Genomic DNA, 16298 nt, shown 5'->3' on the forward strand with positions numbered 1-16298 from the left:
GTGGGTGGTTTGGTATAGACCTATAATTTCATTAGTGTGCAGAACTCACAGTGAGCCAACTTCCTCTACCAATACATATCTACAACTGTTTTCTAATTTATTATCTTGAAAAGATCCCTGGAGCACTGAGAGGTTAAGGACCTTACCCAAGTTCACATGGCCAGTATGTTTGGGATGCAGGACTTAAATCCAGGTCATCCTGACTCTCATGCCAGTTCTCTATCCTGTATGTCACATTGCTTCTCATAAGTTATGCATAACATGAAATAAATTATGACTCTAATTAACAAAACATGAGAACTATTGAAACAGGAAATATACTCTGATGCCTTTTCACAGTACAGAGGTGATCTAGGCAAGTAAAAGGCAACATCAATAGAGTACAAGCTCTGGCAGGCCCAGGGATGTGTTGGATACAGTTCAAACCAGCTCATACGAGGTGATTGTTAAATTTGAATTATGAGCATTTGCATTACAGAAACCAGAAAATGCTATGAATCAAGACTTGATTTGTTGATTGTATAGGCTTAAAAAAAGTAATAGAGAAATGGTAATAATTCAAATTAAACTTAAAAACACATTTTACATACATTTATTTTCTGACAAGCCAGTTGTTAAACATTTATCCAGCACACCACTGGTCTTACCCAGCTAAAAAGTTTGCCAGTGGGCCTATTGCCCAAAGCCCAGCCTAGCTCAACTTGGAGAAGCTCAACATCAGAAGACCAAGTATCAAGTGATGATTTTATTGGGTACAGAAGCTCATGAAATTACCTAATAAGATAAGTAAGGGTTACAACTTAAATCAACGGAGAGAGTGCACCCATCAGGCTGAAATCATGGATCTGCATTTATCAATTGTCAGAGCTCAGCTATTTTAAGAGCTAAATTGATAACTTTTTTTTACTTCTAGAAATATAGGCAAAGAAAATAGACATATATGTGAAGACATATTTCTTCTGTGAAGTTTGGATTCAGTCAAAGGGCCGCACTTGAGGACCACATGTGGTTTTCAGGACACAGTTCCCCACCCCTGATCTAGTCCAATTTTCTCATATTATAGTTGGGGAAATTAAGGCTGAGTCCTAGAGAAGTGTACTACTAAGCCACATGGAGAATTAATAGTGGAGTTGAGACTAAAACACAGGAGTATTTACTCTCAGGCCATGTATCTTTCCTATATACAGCCCTGTTGACTAGTTGCAAGATCTAAGTTGGACATGTTCTTGCTTACTCTAGAAACTTTCATCATGCCACAGCTAAATTATTTTATTCACATTGTAAACATCTCAAGAGGGTCTGGAAATGTCTCTTGCCTTCCCCTTCCCCACCCTGCCCTTTTCTCCTAAGAACACATTTCATACACCTGAAAATAGAACATAGAAACTACTCAGTAAGTCACCTATTGCAAATAAAGAAAACCATTCTCTACAAAAGAGTCACCTTGTATTGACATACCTTCCATAGTTAGAAGCATGTAAACATTATCTCCTTTGACAAAATCTCTGCTTTGCATCCTTTGGTGGGTGATGTAGACACTGGTTCCATACCTTGGACCTCTGCTATATAATGTTCCATTAGGGAAAGTTGCTGTCTCCCCTATTTTGGAGGGCTTGTCCCAAACAAAGATTTTATTATCAGTACCTGAAAAAGCAATTCATATTTATACGTCACATCCAGTAAGGTCAGGTTTTTGTGAAGTTGTAAAAACAAGCAAAGGTATGAAAGTCTAAGCATAAAATTAGGGTGGAGATCAGGCAACTAAATGGTGACAGGGAAGATCAAGATACAAATTCAAAAGAAGACAACTTCTTGTCAAAGTTGTCAAAACAACTATAAGCAAAGCCTCAAAGGGGATGGGGGGGTGAATTGGACACAAGTCCAACAAGAATTCCTAGAAGAACTAAAAAAAAAATTTTCATTATTAATTAAGATTGATAGAGAAAAATTGAGAAAAGAAATGAGAAATGCAAAAAAATTATGAAAAAACAATTAACAGCATGGTAAAAGAGGTACAAAAAAAATGCTAAAGAAAATAAAACCTTAAAAAAAAAAACCAGAAACTAGCCAAATGGTAAAAGAGGTAGAAAACTTGAGTGATGAAAATAACTCTTTAAAAAGCAGTCTTGGCCAAAGGAAAAAGAAGTACAAAAGGTCACTTGAAAAAATAATGTTTTAGGGACAGCTAGGTGGCACACTGGATAAAGCACTGGCCCTGGATTCAGGAGGACCTGAGTTCAAATCTGACCTCAGATACATAACACTTACTAGCTGTGTGACCCTGGGCAAGTCACCTAACCCTATTGCCTAGCAAAAAAAGGGAAAAGAAAAGAAAAAATAATCCTTTAAAAATTAGAATTGGGGAAGTGAAAGCTAATAACTCTATGAGATATCAGGAAACAATAAAGCAAAGTCAAAAGAATGAAAAACAGAAGAAAGTATGAAATATCTCATTAGAAAAACAGTTGACCTGAAAATAGACTGAGGAAAGACAATTTAAGATTTGTTGGATTATCTGAAAGCCATGATCAAAGAAAGAGTGTAGATATCATTATTTTTAAAAATTATCCAGAAAAACTCTGCCCTGATATTCTAGAGGGTAACATAGAAATTGAAAGAATTCATTGATCACCTCTTGCAAGAGACACCAAAATAAAAACTCCCAGGAATACTATAGTCAAATTCCAGAGCTCTCAGGTCAAAAAGAAAATACTTCAAGCAGCAAGAAAGAAATCATTAAAATACCGTGGAACCATAGTCAGGCTCACATAAGATTTAGCAGCTCCCACATTGAAGGAACAGAGGGCTTGGAATGTGATATCCTAATAGGCAAAGAAGTTAGGATTACAACAAAAACTTACTGTAATCTAGTATTATTATTATTTATACTCAGTTTTCCTTGTGATTATACTAAGTTTTCTTTGTAATCCTAACTTCTTTGCCTTTGAGGGGTGGTGGGGGGAAGGATATCTAATGAAATAGAGGACTTTCAAGCATTCCTAATGAATAGAACAAAGAAAAATAGAAAACAACTTTCAAGTACAAGACTCAAGAGAAGCATAAAAAGGTAAACATAAAAGAGAACTCATAAAGGATTCAATAAAGTAAAACCATTTGCATTCCTATTTGGGAAGATGATACATGTAACTGCTAAGAACTTTACCATTATTAGTACAGTTAGAAGGACTCTACATAGACAGACGGCATGAGTATGAGTTGGTTGTGTTGAAATGATCTCCAAAAAATGGATGGGTGAGAAAAAGGAATGTACTGAGAGAAGTGGGAAGGGAGAGAAAAAATGGGGGAAATTATCTCACATAAAAGAGGTACACAAGGAAAATCTTTTATAGTGGAGGGGTGTGAGGGACTGTCTATGTTGGCAACTACCAGGTGGGTGCTGTGGCAAGATTAGGGTAGAATCTGGGTATTTGGAAGCCGAGGCAGGGGCTGTGGTAGGCGGAGTCGTGGTGAACTGGGATGGGCTGGGGACGGAGAAGCCCTGAGGCAGTGGGCAGTGTTATGTGAGATAAGCTGGGTGCAAGGAAGTAGCCAGAGCTTGTGCTCCTGAGGCAAGGGGCGGTGCCACGTGGGAGTGGGACGGCAGAGGACTGAGTTCCTTTTGCTTAGTCCCCTCCCTATATGCAACGTCAACCCCAGACGCCTCCTTCCTGTGTCCTTCCTGACTTCCTAGGTCACGTACTCTGTCTATGCACTAATCCCAGGCGCCTCCTTCCTGTATCCGGTCCTAGCCTCCTGCGTCACTCCCTCTCCCTTGGTGTGCTAAACTCAGACAGCCCCTTCCAGTATCTGACCCTACAATCATTGGCGAGTAAGCGGGCTGGGGAGGAGGGGCTAAGTAGGTACTTAAGGACGAGCGTGGTCAGATCATGCGCTCTCTTTGCTCCTGCTCTGTTGCTCTGGCCTTGCTGCTTGGCCTTGCTGTGATGGCTTGCTGTGATGGCCTCTGAATAAAGCTCTCGTGTTGGCACCTCCCAATGTCTCGTCTCTGTGTGTTTATCCGGTTGAGGACCAAAGACTTGTGAGCGAGTATGACTCTGGCAGCCTGCTCCTTATAGGAGGAGGGTACGGCGCGGCCGGCAGAAGGTCGGCGCAGCCGGTACAGAGGGGAAAATAATGGAAAGGGAATGGACAATGCTTAAACCTCACTCTCATCTGAATTGGTTCAAAGAAGGGGAAAAATATATATGCATATATAAACATATATATCCATACAGATACATATGTGTGTGTTTGTATACACATGCACACACACACATATGCATACACACACACACTCGGGTACAGAAATCCATCTTACCCAATAGAAAAGGAAGAGGAAAGGAGAATAACAGAAAGGTGGAATTAAAAAGGAGAGTAGATTAAGGAAGGCGGTAGTCAGAAGCAAAACAGACTTCTGAGGAGGAGACAAGGTAAAAAGAGAGAAGGATAAACAAGAAAACAGGATGGAGAAAAATGTATAGTTACTATCATGACTGTGAATGTGAATGTGATGAATTCATCCATGAAATGGCAGCAGATAGCAGAATGGACTAGAAACCAGAATTAAACAATATGTTGGTTATAGGAAATACTTAGAACAGTTAAAATACACAGCCAGCTAAAATAAGGGGCTAGAGCAGAATTTATTATATAGCTAAAGTAAAAAAGGTGGGAGTATCGATCATTATCTCATACAAAACAAAAGCAAAAATAGACCTAATTAAAAGAAATAAGCAGGGAAACTGCGACTTGTTAAAAGATGTCATAGACAACAAATAAATATCAATATTAAACACATGTGCACCAAATGGTATAGCATCCAGATTACTAAATGAAAAGTTAAATGAGTTACAGGAATAGACAGTAAAACTTTACTGGTGGGGGACCTCAACTTTCATCTCTGAGAGCTAAATAAATTTAAACATAAAATAAATAAGAAAGAAGGTAAGGAGATAAATAGAATTTTTAAAAGTTAATTGTAAACCTCTGGGAAAAATTAAACGGGAATAGAAAGCAATATACCTTTTTCTCAGTTGTATATGGAACCTTCACAAAAACTATGTATTGGGGCATAAAAACCTCATAACCAAATACAGAAAAACACATATATTAAATGCACCCTTTTTAGACCACAAGGCAATAAAGATTATATTCAAAAAAGAGCCTTTGGAAGCAAAGATTAAAAATTAATTGGAAAATAAAACTAATCCTGAAGAATCAGTGGATCAAAGAAAAAATCATAGAAACAATAATTTCACTGAAGAGAATGACAACCAATGAGACAACATGACAAAATTATATATCTCTAAGTGTATACAACAATATAAGAGAAAAAAAGGAGATTGAGCATACAACTAAAAAATCTAGAAAAAGAATGAATTAAAAATCCCCAATTAAACATCAAAATATACATTCTAAAAATCAAAAAAGAAATTAATAAAATTGAAAATAAAAAACCACTGAACTAATAAAACTACTAGATGGTTTATGAGGGGAAAGAATAAAATAGATAAATCATTTGTTAACTTAATTAAAAAGAAAGAAGAAAGTCAAATAACCACTATCAAAAATGAAAAGGGTAGATTCAACCCCAGTGAAGATAAAATTAAAGAAATTATTAGGAGTTATTTTGTCCAATTACATACACATAAATATGACAATCTAAATGAAATGGATAAATTGTCAAGATTGAAAGAGGAGAAAATTGAATACTTCTTTTAGAAAAAGAAATTGAACAAGCCATAAATGACCTCCCTAAGAAAAACTTCCCAGGACCAGGTGGATTTACAAGTGAATTCTACCAAACATTTAAGAAACAATTAATCCAAATGCAATACAAACTATTTTTTAAAAAGATAAAGAAGTCCTGCCAAATCCTTTTCGTGACACAAATATGATTTTACTACCTAAACCAGGGATTAAAAAAAAGAGAAAAAGAAAACTGTAGATCAAATTCCCTATAAAACATCAATGCAAATATTTTAAATAAAAAACTAGCAAGAAGAGTTACAGCAATATGTCATAAAGATCATACACTGTGACCAGGTAGGATTTATACCACCAATGCAGGATCGGTTCAATATTAGGAAACTATAAGTATAATTGACCACATCAATAACAAAAACAACAAAAATGATCTCTCAATAGATGCATAAAAAGTTTTTGACAAAATGCAACACCTATTCCTACTAAAAACACAAGGTAACAAAACAGTAAATAGCTTTTCCTAAAATAATGAGTAATATCTATCCTAAAACCAAGAGCAACCATTATCTGTAATGGTAATAAAGTTGAAGCCTTCCCAATAATATCGCGGGTAGGGGAGAACAAGGATGTCCATTATCACTACTATTATTCAATAATGTATTAAAAAAATGCTAGTTATACCAATAAGGCAAGAAAAATGAATAAAAATAGGAAATGACAAAACAAAACTATCATTGCAGATGAAATAATGGTATATTTAGAGAATCATAGAGACACAACTGAAAAACTAGTTGAAACAATTAACAACTTTAGCAAAGTTGTAAAATATAAAATAAACCCACGTGATTCATCAGCATTTCTATATATAACCAACGAAGTCTAGCAGGAAGTAATAGAGAAATTCCATTTAAAATAACTACAAATAATACAAAATACCTGGGAGTCTACCTGCTAAGACAAACCCAGGAAATATATTACCATAATTATAAGTTATTACAAGAAGTCAGATCTAAACAATTGAAGAAATATTAATTGCTCATGGGCAGGTTGAGACAATATAATAAAAAATGACAATTCTGCCTAAACTAACTTGCTTATTCAGTGCCATACCAATCAAACTCCCAAGGAATTATTTTTAAGAACCAGAGAAAAATAATAACAAAATTCATCTGTAAGAACAAAAGATCAAGAATATCAAGGGAATCAATGAAAAAAATGTGAGAAAAGGCAGCCTAGCAAATTTCAAACTATGTAACAAAGTAATAATCATCAAAACAATCTGGATTTGGCTAGGAAATAGAGTGGTGGATCAGTGGAATAGATTAGCTATACAAAATATAGTAGTAAATCCAATGTTTGATGGACCCAGAAATCCAAGCTTTGGGAATAAAAACTCACCGCTTCACAAAAATTGCTGGGAAAATTCAAAAGCAGTTTGGAAGAAACTAGGCAGAGACCAGCATCTTACACTATGCCAAAATAAATTCAAAATATGTATATGACATAAAGGATGATATAAGTAAATTAGGGGAGCATGGAAAAAATTACATTTAAGATCTATAGATAAGGGAAGAGTTTATAACTAAGCAGGAAATAGAAAGAATAACTATAAGTAAAATGGATAATGTTGATTACATGAAATTTAAAAAGGGTTTGCACAAAGAAAATCAATGCAGACAAAATTAGAAGGAAAGCAAGAAATGGAGAGAAAAATTTTTACATCAAGTTTCTCTGATAAAGGCCTCATTTCTCAAATATATAGGGAACTGATCCAAAATTATAAAAAAAATTAGAACCATTCCCCAATTGATAAATTGTCAAAGGATTAAAACAGGCCATTTTCATAAGAATAATGTAAAGCTATTAAGGGTCATATGAAAAAATGTTTTAAATCACTATTGATTAGAGAAATGAAAATTAAAATAACTCTGAGGTACCACCTCACCCCTATCGGATTGGCTAAAATGACAAAAAAATGAAAATAATAAATGCTGGAGGGAATGTGGAAAAATAGGCACACTAATGCATTGTTGATAGAGTTGTGACCTGGTCCAAACACTCTTGAGAACAATTTGGAACTATGCCCAAAGGCCATAAAACTGTACATACCTTTTGACCCAACAATACCACCACTAGGTCTATATCCCAAAGATATTTTTTAAAGAGGGAAAAGGATCTATTTGTATCAAAATATTTATAACAGTTATTTTTGTGGTGGTAAAGAATTGGAAACTAAGGGGAAGCCCAACAACTTGGAGAATGGCTAAACAAATTGTGGTATATGATTGTGATGGAATACTATTGTGCTATGAGAAATATTAAGGATGTGGTTTCAGAAAAACCTGGGAATACCTTTATGAACTAATGCAGTGAAGTGAGCTATACCAGGAGAACACTGTACACGGTAACAACAATATTGTAAGAATACCCAACTGTAATGGACTTAGCTACTCTGATCAAGACAAGGATCCCAGAAAATTCCAAAGGACTCATGATGAAAAATGCTATACACTTCCTGATGAAGTGTGAGTATAGATTGAAGCATACTTTTTTCCAATTTATTTACTTTTCATGATTTTTGGCAACATAGCAAATACAAAAATATGTTTATCGTAACTTCACATGTATAACTGATATTATATCACCTTCCCTCTCAATGGATGGAGGAGAGGTGGGATGGAGGGAGAGAATTTGACCCCCAAAATTTTTAAGTGAATGTTGAAAATAAATAGGTAAAAAATAAAAAGATAATTTAAAAATAATAGTCAGAAGATCATCCTCAAAATACCATTCTTTTTAAGAACTAGAAAAAGAGGCACGATGGTCACAGCATGGACCAATCCTTAAGAACTTTTCAATGACTAAATTATATTCCTCTCCCCTAATGCCATCCTTTCCCCTGTTGCCCCTGCTTAACCCAATTCATTCATTTATTCAACAACCATTTATTAATCAGGTCTCTTCTACTCAAGAATTGAATTATATTACTATCATGTCCAACTCTGGTGTAACCAGGGTAGTTGGATGACACCTAGGGAAGCCAGGAAAGTGAAGTAACCAGGAAACAGGAGTGGGACCTAAATCAGAGGTTGAGAATTAATTGGGTAGAGTGGTTACCCTTTGCATCCAACCTGTCCTGACCCAAACTTCTCATGTGGCCATCCTTCTTATTCCAAGTTTCTCTGTTAGAGCTTTTGCTGCCCATCATTATTGACACTCACCTTGCTGCAATCACTTCAATACTTGCTCACAAGTTCCATTAATCCAAAGACTCTGGAATCTTATACCAAACTAACTGGTGATCCCTATTAACTGATCAGCAATTAGTGCCATTTTCAAGCCTTCCTCCCTCCTTTATTTTCTCCTCTCTCCCTAGTTTCCCAGTGTAAACAATATGTTGTGTCAGAAATAAAGGGGAAAAAGTCACAAACCAATTGTCTGGAATGGATCTGTAGTCAGACTTCTCTGGTTGGACATGCTCCGACGAATATCAGGATCTTGATCCAATAGTGTCATTGTGACTTGTTGCCATGGACATGGCCACTGTAATTGTTCATCATTGGCTCCAGAGATCAGGGAGAAATATATCCCTACATTATTCTGATCACTTACATCTAACTGAACCTCATAGGCATAGCCTAGAGGAGAGTAAAATGGAGGGCTAACGATGACTCCATTTGAGTTACTGAGTTGTGTAAAATTGCTTATCTTCCACACATGATGAGGACAGCGTGTTTCTGAAAGATTGATGTCATCAATGGAGAGACCACCAGATGATGTGCCAAAACCTCGAGTTCCTTCAAATACCACCCTGAATTTGGTGGTGACTGCCAATGGTACATAATGGAGTTGCCAGCTCCCGATGGATTCATCTGTAATAGAAGAGAACTGTTGGCTTTAAAAAGTTAGACAATTACCAAGTCATATACTAATAAATAAGAAAAGTTCATAGCCTCCATGACTAAATGGTAGTTCAAAAGTCAATAATGTGCTATGTCATGGTTCCATCCACTCTCTCATCCAAACATTTTACTTCCCAATATTCATGCCAGATCACATGACCTGAGAGAATGCTTGAGCACATATCTAGTAATCTATGAAGTTGCCTATACTTTCCAGGGTTACAGGGCTAAATAAGAAGCCATATTTAGGGGGCAGCTAGGTGGCACAGTGGGTAGAGCACCAGCCCTGGATTCAGGAGGACCCGAGTTCAAATCCGGCCTCAGACACACAACACTTACTAGCTGCAGCTAACCCTCACTGCCCAACAACAAAAAATAAAAAAAATAAAAAATAAAAAAGAAGCCATATTTAGCAATTAAGCTTTACTTCTGTGCTACTTACAAGAATGTAGGAACTAATACTAAATAATAGCTAGAATTTAAATAGCACTTCAAGGTTTGCAAAACACTTTACAAATAGCTCATTTGATTCTCACCACAACACTGAAAGGTAAGTGCTATTATTATTCCCATTTTACAGATAAGAAAACTAAGGCAGACAGAAGTTAAATGTCTTACCCAGGGTTACACAGCTATCAAGTGCCTGAGACTGGATTTGAACTCAGGTCTTTGAACTACCACACTGAGTCAGATGAATGGCCTTTCTATCCTTGTGCTTACCTCTGTTTGAAAGTCACATCAAAGATCTTTTGAAGAAGAGTGTCCCAATAGCGTTATAGATTTAGAGTTAGAAGGGACTTTACAGACAGCTCATTGATTTTATACATCAGAAAGTTAAGGCTTCTAAGGGTTAAGTGGCTTTCCTTTACTATCAGCTAGTAAGTGGTAGTGCCATAATTTGAACCCAGGTCCTCTGATCACTAATCCATCACCCTTTCCACTGCACCATGATATTTATCTCTTGCAGCATTATCTTCAAACTCTAGTGATTGAACCAGAATATTCCTGGTTCTCTTTTTGTAGTTCCATCATGTCCAAAGTTAGCTAAACATTCCATGAGACTGTTTATATTTTGGGCCTATATAGGAAGCTAAGATCCTACTAACTTGAAAGTCCTAGAAACGTATGAATTCCTGGGGAAAAATTTTGGCAGGTTTACTGCCAGCTACCCAGTGATAATGCACAGATTGATACCAATCCTTAGAAAGATTATTTCCTGAAATCTTGCTCCCCAGAAACTCACCTTAATGTCTTGATATTTGGGCAATTTACCTGGCCTATTGCCACAAGGAAGAGGGGAACAAGCATTTATTAAACTTCTACTATGTGCCCTTGGAGGCAGCTACTCTTGTCCCCATTTTATAGGTGAGAAAATTGAGGCAGATGGAGATTAAAATACTGGCCCACTTAATAAGTATCTGAGGTTAGATTTGAACTCAAATCTTCCTAACTCCAACCTCAGTGCTCTATCCACTGCTCTACCACTCACTCTAAGTTTATCTATATAGAAGTAGATACCTTATTGTAGGGTACAGTGAGGTGGTGCAATGCAGGACCTGATGTCAGGAAGACTCAAAGTTCAAATCTGGCCTTAGACACTTAACTGAGTGACTCTGAGTAAGTCACTGAACCCTGTTTGCCTCAGTTTCCTCATTTGCAAAATGAGCTAGAGAAGGAAATGGCAAACCATTCCAGTTTCTTTGCCAAGAGAACACCAAATGGGGTCATGAAGAGTCAGACAACTGAAACGACTAAACAATAACGAAAACCTTGATACAGAATTATAAACAGAGTAAGGAAGGAGATGAGGAATCTTCTAGAACAACCCCTGCCCAAATAATTAATTCTAGCTGCAACATCCCCCAAAGTGAGCCTTCAATATCTACCTCAAGATCTTCAGTGATAGGGCATTTACTGTTTTGCACCATCTTTGCTAGTGTACTATGCCCATCTCCCTTACATACCACCACCTCATTCCCTCTCACCACATCCCCAAGAGGAGGAAAGGAAGGATATGTAAAAAGCTGTCCCAGAAATCCCTAGCCAATCAAGAACTGAGGTAAGGAACTCATGTCAGTGAAGCAGTGAAACGGAAATGACCACTGTAAAATGAGTAGGAGGGAGAGGCCATATGGCCTTTTAGCTACAGAGCCAGCCTTAGAGTCAGGAAGACATGGTTTCAAGCCCTGCCTCTAATGCATACTTGTTATGTGGCCTTGGGCAAGTCTTTGACATGTGCCCAGGCAACTCTCAAGATAAGCAATTCAATGCTGTGGCTGATTTGGATTGGTGAGGAAGGAGAGGGTTTCCTTACCAGAAGTCCCTTACAAACAGCAAAACCACAGGTGCAGACCAAAATAAAATAACATAAAGGGGGCATAACTGGCACTTGGTAATATGCTTGACTAGCAAGACAGAGATCCCTCAATTATAGAAAATTACTACCTAGCTATATTCTATACTACACTAAAGGGGTTTCCAGAGCCCTTCAGGTTTCAGTGATCCTGAACCCTGAATTATTCAAGAGGCAGCAGTCTGAGATTTAACTCAAGCCCCCCAAGTAAAAGTTCTAGAAAGGCTCCTTTAGCCTCTTGTTAATCTAATCACAAGACCTTTAGGTCAATTGCTTGTTCTCTGATTTGTAAAAAATGGCTGTCAGGCAAAGAAACAGATGTTTGGTTTCACAAACCTGAGCAAGGAAAAGAGAAGGCAGAATAAAAAAAAAAATGAAAGTCCTGGACCAGGTAATCACTAGGGTTGCTTCCAACTGAGAATCCCATATGCATCTCAAACCATCAGAAGACCAAAGCACAGTGTTATAAAGGAGGAAAAGCTCCCATGTGTTGGAGGAAGGGAAGCAAAGAGTTACAGAAGGTCTCAGATCAAAGTCAAGCTTAATTATCTGAGAATGAAATCTCATACCTTTCACTTCATCCACCAGAGTAAGAGAGCCATTACCATTTTCTGAGGTATACTGCCTGACATAGATCTTGAGCTGGTCGTCTTTGTTACTGCTGCTGGAGTGATAAAACTGCAAGCACTGAAACTCTCTCTTGGGGTAAAATATGCGGCTTTCCAAGATTGCCTTTTCCCCCTCCTTCACAGAGCTGGTGTCAAAATGCATAAAGAAACCAGAGTCTGGGAGACAACAAAGAAGAGATTAGACACTTGAAGACCCTAGCTTTAGAAGAAAAAATTCCACGGGCAGGTGTAGTTAATATTAATACATGAGATCACCAAAAGCTTACTATCTTTTTTTCACATCCTACAACCTAAGCTACAATCAAGACTTGGAACATTACCTCATTGAGTCAATGCTAAATAAAATATTAGTCAGTCACACATGTGGTGGGGAGAAAGACATTTACAATAGTAAAACACTCTGCTTTTACATGGCTCCATGCGTAACCATGTTAGGCAAGAGGGGAAACTGAGACAAAAGACAATCACAAGTACCAACACATTAAAAATCTAGTGTGTCATTTTACATCCTGCTTATTCAGGTGTGTGCTGGTAAATGTTTGGGGCAATATCCTATATATATGACACATTTTTAAGTTTAATCTTCATTAACATTTTTCTTCATTACTTTCTTAAGACTAGACAATCAACAAAAAAAAAATAAAGTCCTGATTGGTAGTGTTTTTTGATTTCTGAAGCATTAATGTTCACATTGAAAATTAGGCTTCAGGTTGGAGTTCCTGCCAAATCTGCCCACAAACACATGCCTTACTCCCTCCACAGGAGGAAAAGAAGTGCTCTGTGAATGTTCGCCTAAGGGTACACATCAGGAATATGAGAAAGAAAGAAGAGAGATCAAATCAGGAAAGGGGCTCCAGAGGGGTCCAAACTGCTTGAATTGTTTCACTTTCTGAGCCTCAGTTTTCTCATTTGTAAAAATTTTCAGGTTTATAAAACTGCTAGATGTTCTCAAAGTTCCTTTCTGCTCTCATGTTCTGTCATCGTAGTTCTAATTACTCAATCTTCTGATTAAAAGTTACCTCAGGGAGATCATGGGGCTAAGTCAGAGTGGGTATTTGCTTCTTAACTAGCTAAATATAGGTTTCTTTGTTAGCTTTTGTTCAGCACTTGCTATGTTAAAAGTGAAGACTGAGAACTATAAAAATAGGGTTCCCGCTCTTTATAAGTTCACATCTTATGAAGGACACAATATAGCTATAGAAGGTAAAAAAAAAAAAAAAAGTCTTATCAAATTATTTCTGATTGCAAGAGATAACAATTCTCAAGAGAAAGGAAAAAAAAAAACACCTGAGTTCAGATGTTTGCTTCAGCCTGCTCCCCCTTCCTTAAACTTCCTGTTTCTCCACTTCCTCCCCACAAGAGCAATTTGCCCTTTCACTTGTCATATTCTCCCCTAATTACCCAAGATCATTCCCTGCGAAGGTTGAGAATAGGAGCTCCCAAGTCACTCTCCTTCAATAGCTTACAGTTCATGAAGTAGTACTTACTTATGACTTCACAGGGAAAAGAACACTGTCTCAATAGCCAGAGGACAACGGATTCAAATGCCACCTAAGACACTGCCTCAACGACCTTGAGCAAATCAATTACCTCTCCTGGACAAAAGTTTACTCAACTATAAATTGAAGGAGGTGAACAAGATGGCCTCTGAGACCCCTTCTAGCTCTGAACCTCTAGGTCTTGGATTCTGTCTCTCTTAGTGTCCTGACCTAATCATTTGAACTAGTATAACAGCCTTAAGTTTCAGCACCTGATTTTACACGTTTGTTACCAATCACAGAGATATCAAGTTTGGGACTAGCAATGTGGTATTGGAAGACCACTTTAGCCCAAACCAAACTGCAAAGGGAAACATGAAATAAATAAATGAGGTCTCTTCTGCCAAGGTTTTTCACTTGCTTTGATCATCTGAGGTCAGATTTTCAAGGACAAAAAATATATACACTTTAATCTCTCTCTCTCTCTCTCTCTCACACACACACACACACACACACACACACACACACACACAACTGCTGAAGCAATCTCTCTTCAGGCTGGAAGCCTGAGATCTGAACTATAGATCAAAAATCTAGACCTCTGAGGGCATCAAGCCCGATTCCTTAATTTTACCAATAAAGAAACTGAGAGTCAAGGGGTTTAAGTGACTTATAGTGAAATCACTGGGGGATTTGAACCTAGGATTTTCTAAATCTAGAGTCACTGTTCTTTTGACCTTACCATAGTCCAAACTCAGTGAGATGTTACATATATAGGAGGTTAAGGAAGAAGACCTTAATCATCTTAATTTACTAAAGTAACAAGTCACATTGCCAGACTGCTCTTAGTATGAATTTTTAGATAGATAATAAGTCTAATAACACTTATAGAACTTTGGAATAAGACCCCATTCTTCCTTTAGACAACATTCAGCCTCTTCCTTTAAGGTAGCAACCTGGTATAAGAGATAAACTTTCTGGACTGGGAATCAGGAAGACTCAAGTTCCCATCATGCTTCAGGAACTTGATATCTGTGTGACCCTGAGTGGTTCTCTCATCTGTAAAATGAGGAGGTTGAACAGGATGTCCCCTGAGGTCACTTGCAGCTCTAACTTTATGATCATATCATAGATAAGATGTCATGACTATGCTGATAAAAGCACAGGCTGAGAAAGCAAGGCAAGAGCCATTAGGTCCCACCCAAGGTAGTTAGTTACCTTTGCACTTGCCCAGGTTTGATTGATCAGTGTCTGGGCCACCAGGCACCCATGAAACCCTCTGCCAGTCACTATTATCTTCAGAATTTTGAATCATGCCACAGATATTTTCCAGTTCAAAATCGCATGAGTCCATAAAGGTTAAGAAAGAAGCTAGAGAAGACAAAAATCACTGAATGACTCTCTAGTTAGACAGAAATTTTATTCTGTTTTTAGAATAACTAAAACTGTTTTAGTTCATTGTATATGAATTGAGGAAGAAGGAAGGCAGCCCAGCAAGCCGTGAGTAGTTCCCTGAGGAGCTCTGATTAATGCCAGCCCACATAACCAAAATAGGAAGGCATCCCACAACTAGGTAGAGCTGCCCTAACTTGAAGCTGTTCATTAAGGGATGTGTTGAATCAAGGCATACTTCCTTCAGTCCTTCTCAAATTACTGAGCTGGCTGAGCCATAGTCCAGCTTCTTTCATTACTCCTCCTCAGGAATCTATACATTTCATTGCCATCCAGGTACTGTTTGAAAACAGCTTTCAATATGTCAAATATACCTATTTCTGGTCCAGGAGCAGTCCTTCAGAAACCTGTTTGATAGATCCTGATGTCAAATTTACATTTGCAAGAGCAAATATAAAATCATATATCCCACAAAGCACAAGAATGTGTTTTCAGATCAGAAAGATCTATTTAGAAGAATACTTTTGAGTCTTCCTTGTAGCCACAAAGTGTTTAAAGGAGTCAGTGTGGTATAGTGGCTAGAGGGCTGGTTTGGGAATCAGAAGTACCTATGGTCAAGTTCTGCTTTTGACATATAAGATTTGTGTTAGTCAATCATCAATTAGCATTGATTGCTATTAAGCACCTCCTACATGCCAGGCACTGTTCTAAGCACCTGGAACATAATGAAAAGCAAAAAACCCCAAACATTCTCTGATCTCAAGGCTAATGGAAGTTACCTCTGGGCAAATCATTTAACCTCTCAGTACCTGAAGGTAGCACCCTAAAATCATAGAAT

General features: G+C 37.5%; 1 protein-coding gene across 1 annotated transcript in view; it reads right to left on the bottom strand.

Moving 5' to 3' along the window:
- The window catches only part of LOC114031937 (meprin A subunit beta-like), a 49579-nt gene that overhangs the window by 12717 nt on the left and 20564 nt on the right, over window positions 1-16298 (bottom strand). The window contains exons 9-12 of the mRNA XM_027847155.1: window positions 15287-15439; window positions 12531-12746; window positions 9138-9578; window positions 1459-1644 (exon numbers count right to left, since the gene is read on the bottom strand). Of these exons, the coding sequence (XP_027702956.1) occupies window positions 1459-1644; window positions 9138-9578; window positions 12531-12746; window positions 15287-15439 (996 nt within the window). The remainder of the gene's footprint in view (window positions 1-1458; window positions 1645-9137; window positions 9579-12530; window positions 12747-15286; window positions 15440-16298) is intronic.

The sequence above is a fragment of the Vombatus ursinus genome, unplaced genomic scaffold (assembly GCF_900497805.2).
Source record: "Vombatus ursinus unplaced genomic scaffold, bare-nosed wombat genome assembly UNPS02015255.1, whole genome shotgun sequence".
Lineage (NCBI taxonomy): Eukaryota > Metazoa > Chordata > Mammalia > Diprotodontia > Vombatidae > Vombatus > Vombatus ursinus.